The sequence below is a fragment of the Podarcis tiliguerta genome, assembly GCF_965153285.1.
Source record: "Podarcis tiliguerta genome assembly, chromosome: 1".
NCBI lineage: Eukaryota > Metazoa > Chordata > Lepidosauria > Squamata > Lacertidae > Podarcis > Podarcis tiliguerta.
The window spans coordinates 41178501-41206203 of NC_139534.1; the positions used below are offsets into that span (position 1 = coordinate 41178501).

The window sequence follows — 27703 nt, forward strand, 5'->3', positions numbered from 1 at the left end:
CAGAGGCCTTCTCGGTAGTGGCTCCCACCCTGTGGAACACCCTCCCTTCAGATGTGTAGGAAATAAGCAGCTATCCTATCTTTAAAAGACATCTGAAGGCAGCCCTGTTTAGGGAAGTTTTTAATATTTAATGCTGTATTGTTTTTAACACTTGAATGTTAGCCGCCCAGAGTGGCTGGGGAAACTCAGCCAGATGGATGGGGTATAAATAATAAATTATTATTATTATTATAACCTGGTTGGATCACAGGGATGTGGGTCCGAGCCCCACATAGGGCAAAATATTTCTGCATTGCAGGGAGCTGGATAAAAACAATCCTCATGGTCTCATCAAACTCCATGATTCTGTGATGACTAGGAAAATCACACCCCAAATTATTGTATTTGCAAGGCCAAAAAAGCACCCCACATATAAAATACAATTAGTTTTCTTAGGATATTTTGTGTCCCAGATGCTTTTTGTGCACAGATAGAAAACTGTAAATAGTAGGTGGCTCCTTTTTAGTCCTAGAAGGACTACATTGTAGATAAATTCTGCAAAGAAAAAGTGCACCCGGGGTATAATTCTAATTCCAGACATCTGGATTAAAATAAAGGTATTCCATACATGATGGCAATATTTCATAGTCTCCAACTATTTTCTCTGTGATGAAAATAGGGATGTCCTATTTAATCATCATCATCATCATCATGCTCCACCCATCTGACTGGGTTGCCGCAGCCACTCTGGCAGCTTACAACATATATAAAAATATAACAAAACAAACATTTAAAAAAATTCCCTATACAGGGATGCCTTCAGATGTCTTCTAAAGGTTGCATAGTTACTTATCTCCTTGGCTCAGGGGTCACATAACTCCATACCCTCCAACATTTATCCAATGAAAATAAGGACATCCTAAAGAAAAGCGGGACATTTCAGGATCAAATCAGAAACCAGGACGGCTTCTGTAAATCCTGGACTGTCCCTGGAAAATAGGGATACTTGGAGGGTCTGACATTTGAAATCAGCTTATATTGGGCCCTTAGCACCATGGAGAGATTGCAAGTCAATACCTGTCCATCCAGAATCAAGGTTATTCAGATACTACTTTACCTTTATCCTCAAAATGCTCCTTTCCTTGGATTCATGTTTTTAATTGGATTAAAATCCCACTGGCAGAGAATTGTAACTGGTTTTTAGTTAGCCTACACTACCTACTTAAGTGTCACCATTTGGAAGCATTTTGAATTGCTAGCTTAGTTACCTCTCTCTTTTTCTCTGACCTACAAAGAGGTATACTGACATATGGCAAGTATATTGAACCAACTCCTACTCGACACTTAGGGCTAATGGGGCAGTTTTCTAGATGAAGCAATGTAAATGGTATTGCTGCCTTGGAGCAGAACTCACTTTTTTTCGTTTTCTCCTCTCCAGATTTTGTTTTTCAGCAAGTGATTTAATTGCTTCTATCCAAGTGTCTGCCATCCTTCTTATTCGTAGCATCATCCACCGGAACTCTTCATGCCTGGACATCATTTTGTATAGCAATTCAAAATTCGTTCTGATTTCGGCCTTCAATTAAACAGAAAAGTTTTAAAAGTGATATTGCAAAAATGATTTTTTTCCCCCTAATAGGAAATCTCTCTAAAGTGTGTGGGTGTCTGAGGCACAGTGTCATTCCACTTCATTTATTTAAAAAATGCATACAGATATTCCAAAATTCAAACTCACAAAGTTGGGAAATGGAAAGTAAGCTCTCAGATATTATCTGTGTGATAATTGAGCTCATCATGTGTGTTCTCCCCTCCCCCCATATTACTTTGGTCATTTCATACATTACACCAAATATGTCTGCTGACTGAATAGACCTACCTGCAATATAAAAAGTATGCTTCCAAATATTTGCTGTAGTATCTAAAAATCGTGTATTAACTTCTAAGTATGTCCAACAAATGCATGTTTCCAAAAGAATGGCAAGAAAAAGCAAGTGTGTGAGATTAGGACCAGAATTACTAGGCATTTAGACGGTTTAGGGTTTACTTTATGGCCCAAGATTTGTTTTTGGTTTTTTCTCCCTACACAGAAAGCTGAACTTAAGGTAACCCCAAGGCCCACTTTGTTAACCATTTTGAAAGCTTTGAGACATACTCCTTACCATCATCTTTTGATCAGTTTCTTCATTAGGATTTTTTGCTCTCCAGGGTAAACGGGGACACCAGTTTTCAACCTGCAGATATAGGGATCTTTTGTTAGGCACAGCTTCAGATGCATCAAGCAAGATGTTCATTCAACTATATCCTTGATGCGATCCCATTCTCATTTGCTGGTAGCCATAACAAAACAGCACAAGGTCAGCAGGCGACAAACCAAAAAAGAGGCACTTCTTTGAAGATATCGTAGTAACAGCAATAGCATTTTCAGAAGAAGACGAAAACAGATTGGCTATTAAAAGTCCTATCTTTGGCCTCTTCAATAAACTGGCTCTCTTTCATTAACTGATCAAATCTTCAACATATCTTATACGTATTGTATGAAATAACCCTGAAGAAGTTGCTATGAGAAAATTGGAGTGCTCAGCACAACAGGACAGCTGGCACGTGGAGAAAAATGTGTTTAAATCATTATGCAAGAATAAAGCACAACACGAGTCAATAATAAATAAAAAACTGTGACATTAAGACTTTATTTATTTAGTAGAAGGAACACCGATATCCACAGAAGGCAACACTTCCCTTACATTGTCCCTCGAGACGGACAGATGCCAACAACAATGAATATATGAGAACACAGGATGCCATGAATCCATTCTCCTATCGTAATGGATTTCCTGGTGGTACTAATCCCAATGCACATTGGCATCCAAAAACACGTGGGATGCATAACAGCAAATACTTTTCTACAGTCCAAAAATGAGTGTTCCAGTGATAAGGAAGCTATAACACTTTAAAATGATTCACTACAAAAAAAAAGGTCAAAACCTTTGCCACTCACCAAAATCTTCAGTGCTAGCAGAGAAGTTAATAACTTGCCAGTCAAAAGAGTTTGAGTCCATGTGCCAAATTGCCCCTAATCCTGCCATGGTTTGTTCATTACTTTCATTAATGTTTTGTTATTGTTGTTAAAATAGAAATGGAAAGTGCAAGGAGGTCTGATTAGGATTCCACCGTGTCCATGGTCAACACTTTCCTCCTGCACCATTGTGCTGGAAAAAACACCCCCCTCCCCAAACTGCTGTTAGTCCTAGGACAGGACTAACACTCTGTGATTTAAAGTAGGCTATAGCTCAGAATTTAATCCATAAAGAGATAGCCTTATATAATCTGCTTTTTGTTAGCACTGTTCTATACGGGGGTGGGTGGGTGTGGAATAAATAGATGAATAAAGAAATGCTTCTGACCATGTCAGAATCTCTATTGCCTAATTCTGATAGAAAGAACAGCCAGAGGGATGGTAGGATTTAACTGTCATCAGCAATCAGAATTTAACCAATGGCACATTATTACCAAGCAAGCTTCTTCACAGGCAACTTTATAATTTTGTCTTGCAGCAGAGGTACTTCACTGTTTCTGTGAAGCAGCACCATGCTACATACTGAGGAATAACTGCACATTTTAAGCAGAATCTCCTCGTCAGAAGTCATTGGAGAAAAATAGCTCCCACCTATGGTGAATTACTAAGCTATCCACCTCTCAAAAACCCAATTCTCTTTTTAGTACTGTTCTCATTCCTTACTGAAACTACTGCATTCCTTATTGCAGAATATGCATGTCTAGAACTCTAGTTGAAAATTATGATGACTGATTTAAAGATCAAATTGTGTTGAGAAAGAATCTTCCATCAATCTCTGAGAGGATGCCTGAAGAAATAATGCTCCATGATTTTGGAGCATCAGATAGAAAGGTAGACCAGGGAAGAGTCTGCTGCAAAAAGAAGACTGCCTATTGACAAATTACTTTATGAGACACCAGTTCCAGGTTATCTTTAGCAAGCAACACAATTCATATATCCACATCATTGTAGTGGTTATTAGAATTTTATTTCATGCTTGAATTCACAAATATTTAAGCTTTCAGAAATTGTTGTTTAGCTTAATCATAATATTAATCACAGGATTAAGTATGGTGAATTTAAGCTCAAGGTTAATACCATGACCAAACAATATTAGTTTTATGTGCTGTCAAAAAGAAACCTCTTAGGAAACCCCCAAAGACTTTTATGTATGCTGTTCACTAAACATAAAACAGATTGATGAGTAACATGGATCATTTGTTCTTCGGGGAAGCACAATGAATTCTATACAATTATGTACTGTAACAAATGCCACATGAAGTACTTCATAAATTCCCTAAATTCTGGAGTGTTTGAAGATCTAGGATTCACTATTTTTTCATAAATACAGAAGCATCCTAATATGTCAAGCGAAGGACATGATAAACACAAATCATTATACAATGGTACCTCGGGTTACATACACTTCAGGTTACAGACTCCATTAACCCAGAAATAGTATCTCGGGTTAAGAACTTTGCTTCAGGATGAGAACAGAAATTGTGCTCCGGCAGCACGGCAGCAGCAGGAGGCCCCATTAGCTGAAGTGGTGCTTCAGGTTAAGAACAGTTTCAGGTTAAGAACGGACCTCCAGAACGAATTTAGTACTTAACCCGAGGTACCACTGTATATCACTAGGCCTTGACATTTTTTTCTTCATCAATAGTTACAAGATGGCTGAGAGCACTGGTGGTGAATTGGGTGTTATAAACAACATTTTGCCCCATTATCTGCATAGCTCTAACCTGTTGTATATAATGGCCTTGCACAAAATGGAAGTATATAGGGTGTTCCCCTAGCCAACATATATTAGGTCATATAATACTACTGTAGGTGTCATAGAACACTTATATGCACCTCTCCCAGATTTCAGTTCTTACAATCACCCTAAAAATGGGGTAATGGACTCTGGTAAAGAAAAACCTTTTCAACAATACACAACATAGAAAATAAGTCTAAAAAGTGTGACTGATGAGGTTAAAACACTTGCTCCACAAACTTATATATTTATAGCCTTATCATAACATCTTGCTTTTTAGAAAAATGAGATGAGCAAACGCAAAATTACTCTCTGATCTGAACTGGTTGAGAATATGCTCCTCCTACACTCTAAAAGAACATATTCAAAATAATTTTCCACTGCAATTCTGTCTTTCTATTATCCCTGCAGAAGTATCTGTGTGTGATATATTTATAGATGTTGAACAGTGAAACTTCATGCAATAGTTGATTACCAGCTTTCACCACCAAATAAATGGAACCCATTACTCTTAATAAGTAGTATCACAAGGCAATGGCAGCCCAATGGGACCATGTGTCACAGGTCATGAAAGTACTGCAATGGCTGCCAGGGAGCTACTGGGCCTAATTCAATGTGTTAGTCCTAGCATATGCAACCCTAAATGGCTTAGGATCCAAGTACCTAAAAGAGTTCTTTCCTCAGTATCAAACACCCTGTACCCTATGATCTGCAGGTCAGTCCTTGCTGTTGATGCCACCAATAGGGGCTGCTTCGTTGGCATTGACATGTAAAAGGGCCTTTTCATTGGTGGTTCCCCATTTGTGGAATGCCCTCCTCTAGTGAGGTGCATCATAGTGAGGAGGAATTTGAAAACGTTCCTAAATAATGGCCGAAGAATACAGTACTGTACACCTGGCGACCCTGAGATCACCGGATGAAATCGTGTTTTTAATTGTGAATCTTTTTACAGTGTTGTAACTGCTCTAGAATGCTTTTATTTTCTTTTAATTGTGAGAGTGTGTGCTGCCCAGTGTAAGCTGGTAGCCAACAAATGACAGCAAGAGCCACTGTTGAGGTCCACTGGGACTGCATGTTCCATCTCTTTCTTCAAACCATTTTAACTCACCCAGAACCTATTACAGTGGTACCTCTGGTTCGTTCCGGAGGTCCGTTCTTAACCTGAAACTGTTCTTAACCTAAAGCACCACTTTAGCTAATGGGGCCTCCCATTGCTGCCGCCCCACCGCCGCCCAATTTCTGTTCTCATCCTGCAGCAAAGTTCTTAACCCAAGGTAATATTTCTGGGTTAGCGGAGTCTGTAACCTAAAGTTACAGTGTATGTAACCTGAAGCATATGTAACCCAAGGTACCACTGTAGTAAGATAGACTGTAAATCTAATAAGCAACAGTTTAGAAGTTAAGCCACAAGCTGATCAATAGCCACCAATGCTGGATGTACTGATCTTCTAAAAATCTGTTTTCACCCAAGTTATGGCACTCCTTTGCTGGCATTCTCTTGTGAACTGTATTTGTTCCATCATCTATATTGAGCTTAATTAGCATGTCTATAAAAAGATACCGGTAATACTCACTGACACATGCCAGGAAACACTATGATACCTCCTGAGGTGAGGGAGATATTAACAAGCTAACTTGCTCTAAGAATATGTTTTGGCCTTTCATTACCTCTTGAAAGCTGAGAGAATAAATATGCCATTTTTTTGGGGGGGGGAGAGGAGAAGTACTATGACACACAGTATGCACATAGCATTTTAATAATTTAAAAGAAGAATTCTACGTTCTTCATTAGCTACATCAGCAGGAAATGCTGATGATTCAAAGACAGCTAAATTCTATTAAGGAAAGACCTTCCTTAAAAGGGAATAAATCTTTAAAGTGCAACAAAATTTAAGAGTTCACCCAGGATAACTCATAGTCAGCCGGTACTTTGAATATTCAGGGAGTTATACCGGAGAGAAATATAGGGGGGGGGGGGGGAGAAACATTTTCCATCTTACAAGTGTTATAAAGTACAAACGGTAACATACTGCTGGAAAAACGAAACCTATTGGTCACAATTATGCAGACTCTGATAAGAACAATACAGTTTCCATATCAAAGGGCAAGACTAATTACTTTTTTGCCCACCGATCTAAATCGCAGTTAAAGGTTACTAAAAAACTCTGGACTGAGCCACTTTGCCTCTCCCCACTATCATGGGGCCTATGGGGTTAAATTGTGGTTAGCATTAATTATTTTTTATTGTGCTAAACAATTACTGCTTGAAATTTTATTTTAAAATCCAGTCAGTCATTGGGATTTTTAAACAGCTCTACATATCAGTCACAATACAAATTTACTGACCTCACTGAGGTAAATAAAGAAGGAGCATGTGGATCCATCCACACCGTAACTTGCGTAACAAGGATCAGATCGCCACATATCTTTCATCCACTAGAAGATAAAAAACACACACATACAGTCAACAGATATGGGGTTTATAAGCCTAACTACAATACCAACCATACATATATAATATGGGTGAACTGGTAGAAAGCAGCATCTGAAATCAGCAAAGTCAGCTGTGGCCATAAATTATTACATCATGTTAATATTTCATGCATGAACATGTAGAATAACCTCAATGTTAGTCACTGCATCAATATATGGTTTACTACTGTGCACACAATGTAAGTGGAACAAGATCTGTTCTGCACACCATTCTATATATGGGGCTTTTTCAGGCTAGGAATCTGCCTTAGATCAAATCAGACCATTGGCCCACTCAACAAATAAATGCTATAGGAAATTAGTCTTACTTTTATTTTGCCCTCACAGTGGGGGAAGCCATCCATGGGAGGCAATTCACACTGTTCCTGGGCTCCATTAATGAGATCTGAGAGAGAGAGAGAGAGAGAGAGAGAGAGAGAAACACAATATGATTCAATAATTGTAGCACACTTCATAACATATTCATACTTCATCTCAACTGGCTGTGCAGATGGATCACCACCCAAATCCCAACTGAATTCTAAAAATGAGCATTGCCTTTTCTCCCCCGGCCCCCAAGAACGGAGAATTAGAAGCAGGCCATACAACCAGGTAGGAATAAAACTGAATGTGCAGCAATTGTGCTCAAACAGAACAGGTTGTTAAGAATTAAAAAATGGAAATAATTCCTCATCATTTATAATTAAGCACAGCCAAATTCCTAAGAAGAAATGCAATTAACCTATTTGTTAAACTGAAGTACAGCAATCATTCAATGAGCAGTTGAGAGTCAAATGTTTGACAAACCTCAGAACACAGATGCAAGCTTAATTCATTTTAAGGCTGCGTTACCTCTTATCACTGCATGGAGCACATGCATTTACAGTGGCACACATTATTATGGGTATGAAAATAAAGAGAGAAACGGGATGTTGGTCAGAACCTTGGGATCTCAACACCAGAGATTTCTTTCTCTTTGTTATCTGGCTCTACCCAGTCCTCATGTGATTCCAAAAGTCATGTGTGAGGAGTTTGTGTATACACATGGGACTTTGTGCAGAGGACAAAGGCTAGTGGCTTATTGATCTTCCCATCCCATGTTGGGACAGCCCCATGACTATCAGCCTGACCACATATTGCATTCATTGACCTCATGTTCTTGATTAAACATAAGTTTGATGATTTGGTAGTAGGAAGTTCTTTTTCATTTCATTGTCATGGTCAGCCAGCCCATTTCCTTGTTCATAGATGTTTCTAACATTTGCAGGTGTGGTGTGCCTATTAAAATGCCCTGCCCCTGGTGGCTGATGGACATGTTTTGCTCTCATGAGTAAACCAAGGATGAGGAACCTGCAGCCCCCCCAAATGTTGTAGACTACATCTCCCATCATCCATGACCACTGGTCATGCTGTCTTAGACTGATGGAAGCTGGAGTCCAACATTTATCTGGTGGGCCACAGGTTCTACATCCCTACAATAGTCCATCTGTGCAATGCAGAAATAACTCAGGCAGTTGATTCAATCACTACCCAACCACACTCTCCTCTACTACTGCAAAGAACTCAGCCTGCTTCCCCACCCCAAATTATTAATCCAGGATGTTATCTAATGTTGTTAACTAACACAAGGAATAAATCAGTGGAATGCCTCCTAGTGGTGCAGCAATAAAACTGCTAGCACATTTGCAAAGCAGGGTCCAGTATGGTTTCAAATTGGATGGGGAACTGCAGGTTGCAGGAAGTTGGACTACATAACCCTCAGAGTCTCTTCCAACTCTAGATTTCTGGGGTTCCATGGAGTAACTCCTGCAGTTTCACACTCTAAATCTGCACCGATGAAAGGAGCAGATATAAACCAAATCCTTCGCTACACTGCAGTCTTTTCAGAAGGCCCTGAAGATTTATTTTCATCTGAACATCTAGGCATGGTGCTGGTTAGCTGGGTGACGGTGTAACTCAATTATACTCTCTCCAGCCCTGCATTTTATATGTTAAGTGTTCATTTGTAGTGTTTTAGATTTGGTACTAAATATAGGTGGTGGAAACCTTGATTCAATTATGACCTTCAGAATGGCACATTAGTGTGCCTACTTTGTTTCGGCAATGGCAGCATAGCAGCAATAGTTTTCTGCACCCATTGTCTCCTGGGAGGGGGTCTTTCAGAAGAGTTGTGCTATATAAAATGTGAAGGGACTCTTTAGCATGTGAATATCACCTCAAGGCACAAGTATAGCCATTTCCAACCAACGCATCTCCTAGCATATTAAAATGGTTCAAACTTTATTTAAAATATCATTGTATACAAACTATAGCACAGTGTAGGCAGCAAAAGAAGAGTACACAAAAATAATACCAAACCAAGGAGATAGAACGCTACTGTTAAGTACTTGCATACATAGCTTTTATGCTATGATAAAGCTCAGGTCATAACATGAATGCTTAAATAAAACATAACACACACAGAGCACCAGATGTATCAAAACAACATGTCAAGGCTTGTTTGCAAATAATATTGACTCAGCTGGAAGTTATCATGAAGGTGGTGTATCAAGGACAATAAATGGGGCTTTGCTTGAAGGGCACTGACCTCTCTGCCTCAAAGTCCTTGGAACTACAGGAGGGAGAACTGGTAAGTCTTGGTAACAACAATGATTGTTGTCAATTCAATCAGATTCCCAACAATTAAGAAACATAATAGAAGCCAATATCTGATGAGTTTTGAGCTGGACAGCAGACATTTTGACTACGGCTTTAGCAAGCATAAAAAGCCTATGTAGGGTCACTAATTTAGCTGAGTCCTATACTTGTCCTTCAGTACACAATCTGCAAGCTAATTCAAAGAGAAGTTTGCAAGAGATTCATTATAGATTTTTCTGTCATGGGCTTGAATAGAAAAAGGCCTTTCTATTTATAATTTCTAGAAGGACTCCCCACCCTGCAACAAGGGAGAAAGAAATAATTCACACACACATACACACACACCCTAGAGATCTGGCTGAAAAGAGTAGCTTGAAGATTGCAGGAGAGGATGCAAAATTTCAAGGAGGAAATATTCACCTTTCACTATCCTTTGCAATAGGAACCATGCTTACTTCTCACTTTCTGTGGCAGGTAGCGTATGGGGCTGTCTGCCAGGCACTGGTTCTGGTTCAGTGGTCTGGAGGATCAGAAACCAGATGCAGGCACAGGCATTCTACCTCATATTTCCTCCTCCTCAGCTTCCTATGCAGCATTAAATTTAACTTGCTATGAAACCAAAGTCAGCAACTATGGTGAGCTCTGGCCCTTAAAATGCAATAATGATAATAATGATGATGATGATGATGATGATTTTCAACATTAATACAAAAGCAAGCAATGTAGGCATTTTGAAACCACAGGGTGGGAGAAACAGGCGTTTTTGAGAAATGCAGGGAGAACTGAAATGTATGCAAACATGGAGGGTATTCAGACAATCCTTATTTGATCTTGCTTCTATGTGTTGATAAAATCAGGGCAGCTTTTTGAGCTCATACACTTTCTCACATTCGTAAAAAGTTAGCACCTGAACTAGGAAATCTTACATTTATTTAAACACTTTGAAACCCCTGATTCAGGCGTTGCCTTCTCTGTGAAATAAGGAATGAAGAAGAAGCACATAACCCAAAGACACACTTCCAGTGATGCAGCATGAAGAGATAAGACCAGGAGGAGTTATTCAAAACAACATACTAAACTTCAGTTGTTTAGGAACATGAAGTGTATTGCAACTTCCTGAACAAAACAATACTGTCTTGTATATGCACGAAGCAAGAAAAATATAAATCCTTCTCTTTATAGTCAAAGATAATTGACTAATTACAAATGCAACTAGTATTTGAGATAGAGTTGCAGGTGCTTGAACCTACGGTACCCAAGAATACATCATTTTACTAGCTAACAAATAAGGTGGATGGTGGTGGTGGGAAATCATCAACATACCAGAGAAGAAAAAGGAATACTAATAGGAATACAAATAGAAATGGCACAGAGGTCTCAAAATAAAGAAAATATCAGGTTCCTCCAGAAATTGCTGAGTAATATCCAATCCTATAACGCAATGAACAGAATTACACTCAGCATTCTGAGAAAAATCAATGCATAAGAGCAAACACACACACACACACACACACACACCGCAATTGGACCATCTGGGTGGAGACATACATTACAAGGGGAAAAGATGTTTTAAGCCTGCACCTCACAATTCTGAACCAATCCAAAGTATTAGAAGGGTGTTTTCCTGCATTTGTAGTCTTTTGTTTGATATACTCACCAAAAAAGGTAAAAATAAATAGGGTTAGGTGGAATAATGATGTCACATTATTTATCCTTACTTTGTGGAAGCAAAGCATGAAGCACCTGCCAGCTCCAAGATACGTTGGAAGGGTATCATCCACACGGGCATATCAAAACTTGCAATTCTATCCTCCCGTCTTGACAAGCTTTTCACGATTGCTGCCTAATAAGGTACACCTTCCCACCCACAAAGGGCACATCCGGGCTGTGATACAATACCATAGCCAAATATTTTAAGGTGAGCGCAAGCTACACCTTGTTAGGTCCATGGAACAACTCCAGCAAGGAAACAAATAGACATCCTTTTATATGTTAAAGAAAAATGTAGTCAACACGTTTCAGCAATTCAGTCTGCAGGGTAGGTTCTCTCTAAAACCAGTTATGCAATACAATACAAGGAATGAGGAGCAACAGGGTGTAGTTTCATCACAATCTGCTTCTTTCGGTTCAATGACAGTAAGTCATTAAAAAAAAAAAAGACTAGGGGTTGCATTTACCGAAGTCCTACTCAGAGTAAACCCATCAACGTTAACAAACCTAAATGAGTCATAGCCATTAAAATGCAATGGGTCTTCTCCGAGTAGGACCAGCATCCTAATACTATCCCAGAAATGTAATCATTTATTGGATCGTCTACCAGGTCTATACTCACAATGGTTCTTTAAAACCCTGATTGCTTCCATTTACTCCAGGGGTAGGGAACCTTTTTGACTCCACAGGTAAGGTCCTTATCAGAATCAGCCTTGCAAACCAAAATTGACAGATGGCATTACTATGGTGCTGGTGATGATCCCACCCTTCACCCTAAGAACCTAGGATGAATTATAAGAATGTACAATCAGGATACCTGGTTCTTGGCCAGATTTTGAAATATATTCTTTTACTGTATACAGCATATGTGAATCTGCTTTGATTCTAATTTCCTTAAATCCAATTTCTTTTTACGAGTGATGCTGCAGCTTGGATTTAGCTGTCAGCTCCTGTCCTTGCTCAGCTTTTCCATTTCTGCCCTGCACTACTAAGATTTTGAAACTCGTTATTGCAGAGAGGGGAGCATCCAAGTTGGCCCCAATACATTAGCTTGTGGCAAGCAGTAGCTGTTGGCTTACTTGAATACAATTGCCTCATCCACTGTGGGGAAAACATGGGACGTTAATGAACAAAGTTTGTCTGGCACCCAGGTTCCACCACAGCATCTAAAGCAACCGACATGGCGCTCTCCACATGTTGTTGGACTCCAACTGTCATCAGCCCAAACCAACATGGCCAGTGATCAGGAATTATGGGAGTTGTAGTCCAACAACATCTGGAGGGCACCATGTTGGCTGCCCCTCTTCTGAGAGCCTGCTTTCAATGTTGTCTGAAGGCACATGATCAGCCACCTTGCTCAAGCTAAGCAGGACTGGATGCAGTGAGCTCACTGGTGGGAGCCCATCTTGAGATCCTTCTGCACTGCGTTTATCATGGCTGTTCTATAAATATAATAGATCAATAAAAATCCTAGTTTGTGTTACTAGGAGAGACTGCACTTACGATTAGACTTTTCCATTTGCTTTCACTCCTTTATTGCAGACATGCCCATTTCCTTTTGAAAATTAATATTATGTGTCAACTCTTCAGAGTTCCTACAAAACTCTTATTGTTTTGTCTTCTCCTCCCAAACCCAAAACTATTTCTGTCTTGAGAACAAGTGCCCAAAGATGAAAATCACATATGAGCTGAGGCAGCATTAATAGTTACTTTATAACCTCTTTTCTTATTTATACACTCATTTTTCCCCCTTCAACTCACAAAAAGGGGCTTAGGCAGAAGCGATATGAATTATGAAAACCTTTTCTTTTTGAATGAGATGGTAAAATGCTTCACAGTTCCATGCCAACAGAAGCATTAATGGCTTTTTGGGAAGAAATAAAAGTAAATTCCTTCTGTTTTCAAAAAATACCTGCTGAGCTAGCAGCCTTCCATTAACACTTGACTGAAATAATGCAACTTTTAAAATGTTCAAGTAACTGTCAAGCAGTTAATCCCCAATACTGACTGCAGACCACCTACAGCACATTTCAGTTTTTCTAATACATATTTATCACAACAGCTTTAATAGTTACAGACAGGGCTGTCACCACCATGACCCAATCAGGCAATTTTCCGTGTTCTTTGATACCAGTTGCCCTCCAAAGTTATTGGATGCAAGCCTCCCAAATGAAATGGATATGAATAAGAAAATTAACAACAGTATATGTGAGCAAAATAGTATAAGCAAACAACATAGCAGTAAATAACACCTTCATACTTAGATCAACGGTTAGTAGGTATTCTGGTAATAGGCAATGCAGAATTAACCTTATTGTAAGGATTTTCTGAAGGATCAATAGTAAAGGACTATGTATTAACAGAGTTCCTGTGCTTCAAAGACCTCATGTGATGAACTTCAAAACAGAGCTGAAATGCCACCATTTCTTAAATGGTTGGTTATTGACATGCACTTTTTTAATGAAAATGATTTTGGTGTATTCTGTGCATCAAAAGCAAGAAAGATGTGATCAGCAAATATATTACTGCAACATTCTAATATGCTCATGGCAGACCTTTGAAGAGTCAGGAAGCAGTGCAGCTTCACAGCAACTCAATCATGCAAGGTCACACCTTTATCTTGTGCAGGAGATCTGCCCTCCTTTTCTCTCAGTACAAACTCCATGCTTCGAGTGAGCATACAGTCACAGAATTGTAGGGTCATCTAGTCCAACCCCCTGCAATACAGGAATATGTACTAGAACATACATGACAGATGGCCTCCTAACCTCTGCTTAAAACCTCCAAGGAAGGAGAGTCCACCACATTCCAAGGTGGTCCATTCCACTGTCAAACAGCCCTTACTGTCGGAAAGTTCTTCCTGAAGGTATCAGAATCTATTTTCTTGTGACTTGAAGCTATTGGTTCAGATCCTAGCCTCTGGAGAAGGAGAAAACTAGCTTGCTCCATCTTCCATGTGACAGCCCTTTAGATATCTGAAAATGGCTACCATATCTCCTCTTTACCAGGCTAAATATATTGAATTCCCTCAACTGTTCATCATGAGGCTTGGTTTCCAGACCTTTTATCATCTTGTTTGCCCTCCTCCTGTGCACATGTTCCAGCTTGTCAATATCCTTCTTAAGTTGTGCTGCCCAGATCTAGACACAGTACTCCCAAGGCAGAATAGGTTGGGAATATCATTTCACTTGATCAGGACACTAGACTTCTGATGATGCGGCCTAGAATAGCATTAGCTTTTTTGCTGCTGCATCACAGAATGTTAAGTTGGTATGATGTTACTGTGTTTGACTAGTATATGCAACACATCTGATCAAATCTCACTATAAGCATAAACCCCCCAGTTCCCGGTCTTCCACAAGCCATTATAATTTGGTTCTGATTTCATAAAATGGGATGATTTAGCTGTTTGAAAATGAGTTTCATTTTTGAAGAAGCACTGCAAAGCTAATGCTTCTTCAAAGTTCTATGAAGCGTGAAATACATAACATGAATGGAAATTCATAGTGTCATATGCCGGTGGGACAACAGACAGACAATAACAAGCTAAAGAGCTTAGAGGAAACTACAGCATGTTGTTGAAACAGGCAGCTCATGTGACACATCATGCAAAAAGAAGAACATTGCTTTGTAAGGGGAAAGAGTCAAGACCTATGTTTTAAACATGGTTCTATAAAATTGTCTCTTAGTATACATAAGACCTAATGCATTGCAAGGTCAAGGTGCCAAAAAAAAGAAACAAGAAAACAAGAAATCAAATTTTAGCTCCAAATAATGTAGTATTATTTGTACAGTTGTATCTCGGTTTTTGAACAGCTTAGTTCTCAAACATTTTGGCTCCCAAACGCCGCAAACCTGGAAGTGACTGTTCCGGTCTGTGAACTATTTTTGGAAGCCGAACATCTGACGGGGCTTCCGCAGGTTCAGATTGGCTGCAGGAGCTTCCTGCAGCCAATCAGAAGCCGCACTTTTATTTCTGAACATTTTGGAAGTCGAACGGACTTCCGGAACAGATTCTGTACAACTCTCAAGGTACAACTGTTTATCTTTAAAATGAAATATCCATATGGTGCAATATCCACTGATGTCTGCCAACTTGAACAATTGAAGTCTGCTTGCACAATGGGAGTCTGGGTTTCTCTCCTTCTCTCGTTCAGTTGCTCCCCTTGGGAAACTTTAAGATCTGAGTGTCTTATAAACCTGCTACTTATTGTTCAACAAATTATGCATCTTCTAGATAGCACTCTTCTTTAAAACTTTAAATACTTTTAGTAACTTTTTTATCACACTGTGTGTGGTAATCATAGACACAACTACAAAAATAAAAAGGTGGTCTAAGAGTCACATAGCAGATCTTTTATAAAGAAGCAAAAACACCCTTATCACATTTCCCGTGTTCTCTGAAGCTTAAACATTCCTCCAAGGGGGTAAAAAAACCACTCACAATTGCTCAAATTGATCTGTATCACATCTGTTATGTGCAATCTTTTAAAAACAAATTCCCTTTACTGACACGTTATTTATATTATTGCCCTGCACCAGAAAGTGGTAAAATAATGGCATCAACTTAAATCTGAATTCTACACTAGATATAAAAGACAGACACATAATTGTGTGCCTCATGCTTGCCAAGAGAAACAAAAATGTTTAAGGGTCGTTGTTTTTTTTTTAAAAAGGTGGATTCTCTGATCTGGTTTTATTATCCATACAGAATACAAAAGCTATATAATTGCATACCTTTTCAAGTTACTTAAACAAAGGGATTACATAACATCACAATAAACTGTTATGTTGCAGGTGGGCTGCTTTATTTTACATGGTTGATCACCGATCAACCGGCTTCCTTGCATTAACCTTCTTTAGCAAAGCATGTTTGCAGATTAGATAACTTTTAAGTCACTGGCACCAGCATTAGTTAAAACTCATTGATCTCACTAAACCAGTTCACTTAATGCTGGTTATGCAAGAATCATAGCTTTAACTAATGCATGCCCATGAAACCTAACTTCTCAGTAGTTGTGCCCGCCCTGTGGATTGTCCTCCCATCAGGTATCAAGGAAAAAATATCTATCGGACTTTTACAAGACATCTGAAGGCAGCCCTTTAATGTTTGAAGTTTTTGTGTTTTTTGTGTTTTAATATTTTGTAGGAAGCTGTCCAGAGTGGCTGGAGCAGCCCAGTCAGATGGGCAGCATATAAATAATAAAACAAACAACTAACTAAAATGTATGGGAAGACCCTGAGCCCATTAATGAAGATAAATGATAAGCATTATTCATTAGAGTGTTCAAGCCTGTTTACTCAGACCAGGAGTTCCATTGAGACCAGTAGGACTTAATCACTAGTATGATTGCAGCCTAAGTCTTATACAAAAGTACATTAGGATCCGACAAGAGGTGCACTTTCCTTCAGTTAAGATTTGACACCAAAGACTGAAGTCCATTGCCGTTTAAAAAAACAAAAGGATCAATTCATACCATCTTGGATATTTGATACTGTAAAACAGAATTAAATAAAGGCACAGTAACTTTCACACCCACCTGCAACATTGAGTTTTTCAGCTGCTCCTGAACTGGGAGTAGCAGTGGAGGTACTATTTGTGGAGTTTGCACCTGTGCCATTGATTACAAGGTTCTCCACTTTAGACTCAAGCTTCCCAATGCGTTGCAGGATGTTGTCTAGTAGGACGGCGAGAGTTTTCTTCAGATCTAAGTTAAGAAAAACAAAGTCAGTTAATCTTACACAGAACAACATATACAAGGAAATATAACCATTTGGTAAAAGTAACAGGTTTGCAACAAACCCTTCCAACCCTCTAATTTCTTACCTAAATATTTCCACAGATCCTTCTTAACTACCTAAGTGTGTTTCTAAGGCTAAAGGCATTCTACAGTTATATGCCGTCAATATGGTTTATTATAATAATGAATAGTTACAGACAACAGCTATGTTTTTTTCCAACTACAAAGATATGCACCCTCTTAATCCTCCAAAAGGGACGCGGGTGGTGCTGTGGGTTAAACCACAGAGCCTAGGACTTGCCAATCAGAAGGTCAGTGGTTCGAATCCCTGTGACGGGATGAGCTCCCGTTGCTCAGTCGCTGCTCCTGCCAACCTAGCAGTTCGAAAGCACACAGTGCAAGTAGATAAATAGGTACCGCTCTGGCGGGAAGGTAAACGGCGTTTCTGTGCACTGCTCTGGTTTGCCAGAAGCGGCTTAGTCATGCTGGCCACATGACCCGGAAGCTGTACGCCGGCTCCCTCGGTCAATAAAGCGAGATGAGCGCACAACCCCAGAGTCGGTCACAACTGGACCTAATGGTCAGGGGTCCCTTTACCTTTAATCCCGCAAAAGAGTATTTCAATACAAAGTAAAAGGCTACCTTTTGTGGGGAGGGGATACACTATTTATAACTTGTCAATTTAATCTGTATACCATCTCAACTTATCCATATGTGCAGTTTCTAACTGTTTAAATAGTCATTGTTCTTAATAGATGGGGTTGCTAAATGTCACCAGTACTGTACTGAGCAACAATAATATTTGCCATACTTGAAAAGGTTAACAATCAAACTTTCACTCTCTTTGTTTAACACATCTTGTATATGATGTATGAATAACATCAAATAACTCCTGTTATTTGGTTGATTATTTAAGAACCTTGCACCCAATAACTTCAGACCTTTGGACAACGCCATGTTGTAAGTCAGCATCCATTCTACCACATATTTTGCAGCTTTGTACACTAGAGTAGCAGTGCAGTTGTGAGCACTAGCAGTTCTAGCTCAGACTGACATGAGTACTTCTAGTGGCCTTATTAACTCAACCCACTATTCCTGTACTTCAGTTTCCCTCACTGCTCTAGAAATATGTAAGCAACTACCCTATCTTATACACCTCTTAAAGATAACTTATATTAGAGGAGATTGCAGGGACTTTGCTCCACCCTGCTCTTTTTTATTCCCATGCCACATGTCATCTGAACTCAGGCTTGTGGTTAAGCTCTTTCTTCAACACAAGCTTTAGCCAAGAGCAAACTTTTGTGCAGCCCCAGTAAGCCATGGTTTGGCTTGCTACATCGTGAAAACCAGAGCATAGCGTGAAATACTTGGAGAAGAAAAAGCAGCATTATATTACAACATCTTACAATATTTTTCCAACTGCAAATTAATTTCCAAATTTACCACTAGAAAGTGATTTCGGCTGGAAATTTGATCTGTGGTAATAAAAAAACCTACATTATTGGGGGAATTTTCTGCTTTTCTTTCTCCTGGAATCGGAAGCACTCTTACGTCCTATCTCAGACTTTTAAAAACCTTCAACAGACACTACTTGAGAACTCCCCATCCTTTGAAACCATAGAAATTTGAAATTATTTCCTTGTGGGGAGGGAATTAAAACAAGTTTTCTGAAGCAGTCCACATATGTGATGACTGAACAATGCAGATGCAGAAGATCTGCAACGGTTATAGCTAACAAGCCAAATGAAGTGAACATTTGGTCCAGGCAAGTTTCTAATCTAGGCAGGTTGCTATTTTTACAAACACCCTCAGGAAATGTACATGATTCCTTTGCTACTTAGGATCAAGGAATAAAGGGTTTGCTTTCAGAACAGCCTTTAGCACCCCATATGCCTTAGTGGATCTTCTTTTAGTGTTAATTTTTTAGAAGGCTCCTTGTGAGGAGGAAAGCAGCACATCATTACCATGCTCTAAATTTGTTCCATTCAAGTGCCAGCCTAGCACAGATTCTGCTTGGTTTGCAATACACAGTAAAATCACAATGCAAGCTACCATAGCCTGGAGGCTGCCACAGACAAACATGAGTTACAGAACAAGGGATACTTGTTACTTCAGCTACAAAGCGATGCAACAGTCAGCTGCCTAGGGCATGGTGGCCTCAACCTTTCAAGCAAATGCATTCACAGAACCACCAGCATCTTATCGGGAAATGAGACAAAGGTATACAAAAGCAGCAGGGCACCCTGGCATCTCTGGCACCAGTTCTAAAGAAGGGCTTTCATTCCTAACAGAGGAAGGGGAAGAAGATACCCGAAGCAGTAAATGAATGGCTGTAAGCTCTGACTTGTGTGCATCACAACTCCCCTCTCCTTTGGCAAGATTAACAGACAAACCAAGTTAGATCCCGCAATGATAAGATAGCGATGGGGAAAAAGAACCATTGTAAGTGAAAACAAGGTGAACAACTAATTGGCATCTAGCTTTCCAAAGCGGCAGGTGCCTTCTGGCAAAATAAACAAAAAGGTCAGAAAATGAAAACCAATGTACAGGGAACACACACAGTCACACTGCATTTAAAGGGGCGCTGCACAGATTCACTGCACAAAATTCTCATTGAAGTATAAGATCACAATTAAAACCTAAGTATGTTCCTAACCTGTAAGAGGGAAGAATATTCTTCAATGCACTTTACACATATGAAGTGGATGGCTTGATCTGATAAACAACCAAGACCGCCTTTGCCAGACTGGTGTCACCCACATGTTTTGGGCTACAACCCCCATCAGGTGCAGCCAGCTCAGCTGTGCTGGCTCAGACTGACTGCAGTTGGAGTCCAAAATATCTGGAGGGCACTAGGTTAGCAAAGACCGATCTGATTCATCACTTTCAATATATCTTGGGATATACGCTTTCTTGGTGCATGGTTAAAGGATCACTTATATAGCTGGAGTTTTAATTACGTAATATTGTGCTAAAGCTACATATATTTTAGTATTTTATTTGAATATATCTTAGTATTTGATGAGAATGGCAAGCCAGGGTTGGGACACCTTTTATTGTCTGTGCTACCCATAATGTGGAAACTTCTTAAAAACTTACCACACTGCCTTAATTGCAATGAATAATAGATGCTACAAACACTGTTAACTAGCGATGGTATTTTTCAGCTCATAATTTCACCTCAAATATGATGCTCTTGTTGTAGGCCTTAGAGATCTTTCGAGTCAGATTAAATCTTAAACAGAGACCTTCAGCCCTCTTATCCTGCCTCCTCCCCCCCCCCCCATATCTCCACTTACTTACTTCTATGAGAGCGGGAGAATAGAGAAAGGTTTCTGTACCCTTTTCCTGTCTAATGCCCAGTATGATGCTATGGCTGCATGCCAGACAAAAGAAGCACATGGAAATGCTGTTTCCCAGCACTGCTTGTGTTTGGCTTGCAGCCATAACATTGTACCAGGAAGGGGGGATATTTCTTGTCCATCATTCATTCCCCTAACGCTGCTCCCCAAGGAAAGTAGAGAGTTTGGTGGTAGGAAGAGAGAGGCAAGTGCTGAGCATATGGGAAAAAGAAACTGGGTTTTGAACCTAGTTATCAAGTCTGGCAAGGATGGTTTCTTCCCATCACTACCAGTCTTCTGCTTAGAGAAATTCCACATACTGCATGCAGTTCCATGCTTATTTTTCCCCCAGACTCTTATTCACATTATGCAAAATGTTAACATTAGTTTCTTAACCTTTCCACAAATGCACACACACCCCATTCAACATTCTCCCCCTCCCCATAAGTACTCCTTGTTTCCATTAAAAGGCAGCAAAACAGGTAAAAGGGTTAAGAAACCTGTGTACTCAATGTTAGTTTTATGCTTCAAAATAGAAGATTCAAAGTGTACATTGCATAAAGACAAAGAAAAAGTCTGATGTAATCACGTAACAACACACTGAGATTGTTGCCTTATAGAAATCAACCACTGACTTTTTTTTTAAATGAAAAAAGGGATTGCACAGAGAAGAAAAACCTTGCTTCAGAGCTTAGGATCCACCTCTTACATGACAGTAACAGCATAAATACTATATTCCCATGGCTCTAATGAATTTCACACAACATTAGAACATTGGAGGGGGATCGTGGAGGATGAGATCTTATATTTTTTTCTGGATAAAGTCATGGGGCACCTTAAAAGAAAAGGAAGGTTTACTGTAACTTTCTCAGGGTTGTGTAACTAACCTAAAATATGCCAGTAGTGGTTTACATGTGGAATTAAGTCGTGTAAAGTGAGTCCACTTTCAAAAGGAATGCATATCTGATGTTATATGGCAGTTCAGTAAATTTTGCTTGGTTCCCATGCAATTAAGTACTTATGCTGACAGACCTTCCCTTGTTTACTAATGACTGTATTTTTTCCAGTGAAAAGGTTTGCATGTGATTGATGGAAAACAGGGACACTATTTGGATTATCAGAGCCAATGTCGCTTAAAATTAGAGATGCGGGACATCAACACAGTGATATAAACAAGATTATGACCCGTGTAGCAACTACGTACAGAAAAAGCCTTTAGAGAGCTCCTGCATGTAGTTTGTGAATAAAACGTTTCTATGTGCATGTGTGCATTTGTGCACGTGTGCCTGCTCACACAAATACAACACAGTTTTATCCAACTAGGCTTTTTCAGGGTAGAATTGGTAGGTATTGCTCTTGGGAATTTTACAAATGGGTTTAAAATAGTCTTACAACTTTAGCTTTGCATTTTATTTTACTTCTTTTTGTACACCACAATATTTTTGAAATTTATTTATTGTGTTTATATTCCGCCCCTTCCTGTCAAGGGAACCCAGGGTGGCAAACACATCAATATCATTAAAATATTCCAGAAACAGTTAAAAACAATCACATGCTCTCAACCAATTATTTCAATGTTGCCTGGAACAGTATCTTTTAACCATCAAATGCCTGGGTAAACAGGAATTGGGGGGGGGGACCTCCTGGTAGTCAATAATGAAAAGTGATGAGTGGTGGAAAGTTTCTAAATTCAATAAATAAATAAATGAAACAAATAAAACACAACACATACAAGTTAAGCTATGCTTCCCATTTCTGGTACAACTTATTTTTATCTGTGGGCAGCAGCTGTGCCAAGGTTTTGGGTGGCTTTTGGTCTGAGCCACTTAATGAATTAAGTTTTTATTCTTCCCAAAACACAAAGGAACACATGCTCCTGATTCATTAGCTGAATTTGCCTTGCAGCAGAATCATAAAACAGTGAAACCTAAAAGGGCAGTCAGATCATCCCAGGAGAAGGTGCGAAGTGAGTGAAGCTAAAGTCATGCTTTTGCTATAGTCAAAATCATCTCATTCCGAACCAGACAGATTGATCCAGTTCTGTCTTACCATATGAAATGCATACGCAAGGAATAGGACTCTGCATCTGACCAATCAAAATATTTGGTCACAGCTGTTCATAAAACATTGGTTTTGTTCCTTTTAACAGATCAGTAAGGGCTATTGTCATTTTTCTTCCCCCTATATCTAATATACTTTGAGCAACCCTTGTTCCTATCAATTGAAGTGACATACAAATGTTTAAATAATAGTGCTAGTTACAAAAAGGTAACCGAAGTACATAATCTATTATAATCAATTCCATTTAAAGTAATTAATTATGAATTGTCAGGTTGGTTGGTAGTAGCACAAAGGTGAGACGTAGCCTCAGCCTTTACTCAGTCTTATAAGCACAGAAACAAATAAACATTCCTTGCAAATAGAGAAGCTTGTTCATTTACACACAGTTAGAACAGGTCTTCAAACATTTACTTTGCTTTGCCCACCAGCTTTGGCTGTCATCATAAATGAATGCATAATTGTTCAACTTAACACTGACCTCATTTACACATGATGCTAAACTATGATTTGGCATTATGTGCAGGAGTCTTAGTAAAATATTTGGCTCAAGCACTTCCACCTCATTTCTCCCATGCCATTGGGAGGAGAAATAAAACATGATTCAGTGTTACTTCCTCCAGTTCCTGAATTGTTCTTATGTACTGTGAAGGAAATGGACTATTCTGTTGCACACTGTACTGTTATATAAAACTACAAATCTTGCATGTAGGTTGATCTGGGGATTATGGAACACTCCTAAGCCTAACCCCTAAGTCTGGGGTTCAAACTGGAAGGTGGAAAAGTAACTGAGGTGTATGGCATGTAGCCCAGTGATGGCCAAACTTGGCCCTCCAGCTGTTTTGGGACTACAATTCCCATCATCCCTGACCACTGGTCCTGTTAGTTAGGATGATGGGGGTTGTAGTCCCAAAACAGCTGGAGGGCCAGGTTGGCCATCACTGATGTAGCCTCTGATTTGGAGTTGGTATTTGACTGTCATAATTTCCATGAAATTGTGGACTGGGAGTCACAATGTGACACAAGACAGAATAAAGTGAACAAAAAGGAAAAGGAAAATGAGAGGGAGACAAAAAGGAAATACCAACAGGTGTGGGGCGGGAGTAGGAGGTGGTGAGAGAAAAAGAAAGGACAGACATAGTTAATAACAGAAAAAAGGAGAAAGGAAAAGGTAAGGGTGGAGCCAAGAGTGGAGTACAGTTTGAGGAGTACCGCAAGGCAATTCACAAGATACAGCTAAAATATTACAACTTGACAATATTAACTACATCCACATTTTGCTCAACACAGCAATATTAAGGTCTATTGAAACATTTTAACCAACCTTAAATCACACACACACAGTGCATCTGGTTGGCCACTGTGAGAATGAAATGATGGACTAGATCAGCGGTTCTCAACTTGTGGGTCCCCAGATGTTGTTGGACTACAACTCCCATCATCCCTGAGCTCTGGCCTTGCTAGCTAGGGATGATGGGAGTTGTAGTTCAACAACATCTGGGGACCCACAGGTTAAAAAAGGCTGGACTAGATGATCATTTGGCCAGACCCTGAAGGGCTCTTCTTATGCGATTATCATTGCTCTCGTTCTGGTCCCATAGGTATCCCAATCAACATTGACTTTTGGATTTTGGCATACATAGGGAGACCCTCAGCGGCAGATCCTGAGCCCCAGACATTCAGGCTTTTAAACAATGTACGGAGGACATCACAATGACTATCCCAGGTCAAAAGGGTGCAGCAAGATATGGCTGACAAACTGAAAAATCTCTCTTCCCCTCCCGAGTACAATGCCCTTCAAGCTGCTGGCCTGCCATTTTATCAGATATTTGCTATTTATCCAAATCTTCTGTAAAAGAAAAAGGCCTTGGAACTGAAACTTTTTGAGAAGCTGCTGCTCCCTGGCAAAAATGAAGGCTAGTATTTGGTTTTCAGCCAATGGAAAAGGCTGAGCTCACTGTGGTCATTGCCAGCTATTAATATGCAACTTCTTAGCTTTGAAAAACTTTTCCTGTGAAATAAAAAATATAAAAAATATAACGTCTGAAACACCACATTTCAACCACAAAGTGGGTGATGTTTCTTTGCCTAAACCACCTAAAGTGACATTTAAAGAAGTTGGGGAGTTCTTGCTGTGTAGTTATAAAAGCCTGATTCCTTATAGCCACTATTGTTGACACTTTGAGTCACTAAAATAAGGAACGGATTGGCAGAGCAGGGCAACAGGTGGGAGGATATGAAATGCATACTTAGCAATTAGGGCTTATTTGCCATAGCAAAAAATAACTCTGTTCCAAAACAGTGGGAAATTGTAGGGTTAATCTTGCTCTAGGAAAAAGTCTTACTATGCGACAATAGCAGTCCTCCCCATTTTTTGAGATCTAGAACAAGATCTTCAACATAAAGAATAGGAAGCTACCATTGGACTATCTCTCACTCTTGTGGTTAAAGGAAACAATTTGGGGCATTCCACATATTTCATTTCAGTAAAAGCAGGTGTGCCACTGAGTGTATAAGCAACTGAGAGCTGCAGTTAGTTTTATCTCTCTTGTGTGTGTATCAGTGATGCATGCAAATGTGCACCTAAATTTGCCTGATGCATTATAATTTTAGCAGAAAATCTTAGGTGTACACTTGAAGCCATAAAGGGTGAATCAGACCATTGGGGGGGAGCAAATTTAATTTATTATATCTAAAGCATTCTCTTAACAATAAAAATGTAAGGACAGCCCTTTTGGATCAGACCTAAAGCTCACGAATACAAGCATTCTATTCTTACAGTGACTAAAGAGATGGTTAGGTAAAGGTAAAGGGACCCCTGACCATTAGGTCCACTTGCAGACGACTCTGGGGTTGTGGCGCTCATCTCGCTTTATTGGCCGAGGGAGCCAGCGTACAGCTTCCGGGTCATGTGGCCAGCATGACTAAGCCGCTTCTGGCGAACCAGAGCAGTGCACGGAAACGCCGTTTACCTTCCTGCCGGAGCGGTACCTATTTACCTACTTGCACTTTGTTGTGCTTTTGAACTGCTAGGATGGCAGGAGAAGGGACCGAGCAACAGAGGCTAACGGGACTAACCATATGGTTACATGTCTATAAAAAGCCCACAAGGCAAATATAGGCAACACACATTTAGAAACCTAAGAGTCACAAAGGATAATTTTTAAACAATCACCATGCATTATTATGCAACTATACATACATCAACAATATTTTTTAAAACAGGTCAAGTCAATTTTAAAGTTCTTGATAGTAATGAAAACGTGTTTGGTATATTCTATATATTCCTACCTCAGTGTTCTTCCAATAACAATATTTTTAAGGCTACTTTAAGAAGGCAGCATACACACACACTCCATATTCCAAAAGCTATCCCAGTTTCGATGATCAAATGCTTTCCTGAAACTTACTAGTTGATATATTTACTACTGCATGTATTTCTCACAAAACCTAAACAGACAATCCTTTGGTTCAACAAGTATTTGAAGACAGATAAAGAAACCTCAGTGTTTTCTCTCTTCCTGTAGTTCTCTAAAACTGACTCCCACTTTACCTGTCTTCCTGCCATCATATAATTCCCATTCATGCCATCATATATCCTTCATAGCTAAAAGTGTCAGATAACTAGGGTGACATAGGTTCAAATCAGGCTTCCTCTACCTCGGCCCTTCAGATTTTTTTGGGCCTACAACTCCCATGATCCCTAGCTAGTTGGACCAGTGGACTCAGCCTAAACTACATTATATGGATGTTGTAAGGATAAAATAAAGAAGAACCTTGCATCCTTTCTTTTTTGGAGGGCCCTAACAATGAGAGAAGGGAGGCGGGTGGCGCTGTGGGTAAAACCTCAGTGCCTAGGACTTGCTGATCGTAAGGTCGGCGGTTCAAATCCCCACGGCGGGGTGAGCTCCCGTCTCTCGGTCCCAGCTCCTGCCCACCTAGCAATTCAAAAGCACCCCTAAGTGCAAGTAGATAAATAGGTACCGCTTTATAGCGGGAAGGTAAACAGCATTTCCGTGTGCGGCACTGGTGCTGGCTCGCCAGTTGCAGCTTCGTCACGCTGGCCACGTGACCCGGAAGTGTCTTCGGACGGTGCTGGCTCCCGGCCTCTTGAGCGAGATGAGCGCGCAACCCTAGAGTCGGTCACGACTGGCCCGTACGGGCAGGGGTACCTTTACCTTTACCTTTACCAATGAGAGAATGTGCTTGAATGGGTCAACTAACATTGGAGATGAACTAGAAAGGATTGAACTTAGTCTCCAGATAATTCTTCTTACAACAACAGTCCCTGGACAGCATCTAATTGTTTTAGGAAGCCTACTCACCATACGCAGTCATCGTACCAACATATGGTCCATCCACCACATTCCTATTCTCTTCCGCCAGTGCTTTTATGTATCTTTTGCTGAGGTCCAGTATTTGTTCACGAAGCACCGAACTGCTTTCGTGCTGAGTCTTCTGTTGGATTGTAAAATGCAGCAGCATCATTCCCCAAATGAAGCCAAAGGTCACCAGAAAAAAGCCAAGTTTCTGAGAGGACAACTTCCATGGAGTAAAAAATGCCATGGCTGTTCAACCAGCTCTGTAGTCAACTGGAAAAGGTTTGAAAAGTCCACACCAATGTCTCAGTTCATAGTCCAGGCAGGTAACAATCAAAATTCCGGTGCTATTCACTCTGGCTCCTTAGTCAACATATTGTTGCTATTCAACTCCATCCTGCTGCTGCAAGAGAAAAGGAAACATATGGTAATTTAGAGTAGCAAAAATACCCACCAAACTCTTCAAACCTGTTTTCATGTTTATAATTCCCCATTGCCAGCCTTGGAAAGCAGGACAATGTGCTTTCTTGGTAAATTGTTATGAATCAATATTTTATGACACAAGTGACCATAGAGTCCAGGAAACATTTGGGAATGGATCAAGAAATGTGTATTTAACAGATATGGTCCCTGGG

General features: G+C 39.9%; 1 protein-coding gene across 6 annotated transcripts in view; it reads right to left on the reverse strand.

Moving 5' to 3' along the window:
• Positions 1-27703, reverse strand: part of MGAT5 (alpha-1,6-mannosylglycoprotein 6-beta-N-acetylglucosaminyltransferase) — a 117672-nt gene that overhangs the window by 41286 nt on the left and 48683 nt on the right. For all 6 annotated transcript variants that reach the window (XR_014504185.1, XR_014504186.1, XR_014504187.1 and 3 more), the window contains exons 2-7: positions 27075-27471; positions 17150-17317; positions 7592-7668; positions 7137-7226; positions 2139-2210; positions 1394-1555 (exon numbers count right to left, since the gene is read on the reverse strand). Coding sequence is in view for 3 of the 6 variants with exons in the window: in XM_083408753.1 (XP_083264879.1) it covers positions 1394-1555; positions 2139-2210; positions 7137-7226; positions 7592-7668; positions 17150-17317; positions 27075-27315 (810 nt within the window). In the remaining 3 variants the exon portion in view is untranslated. The remainder of the gene's footprint in view (positions 1-1393; positions 1556-2138; positions 2211-7136; positions 7227-7591; positions 7669-17149; positions 17318-27074; positions 27472-27703) is intronic.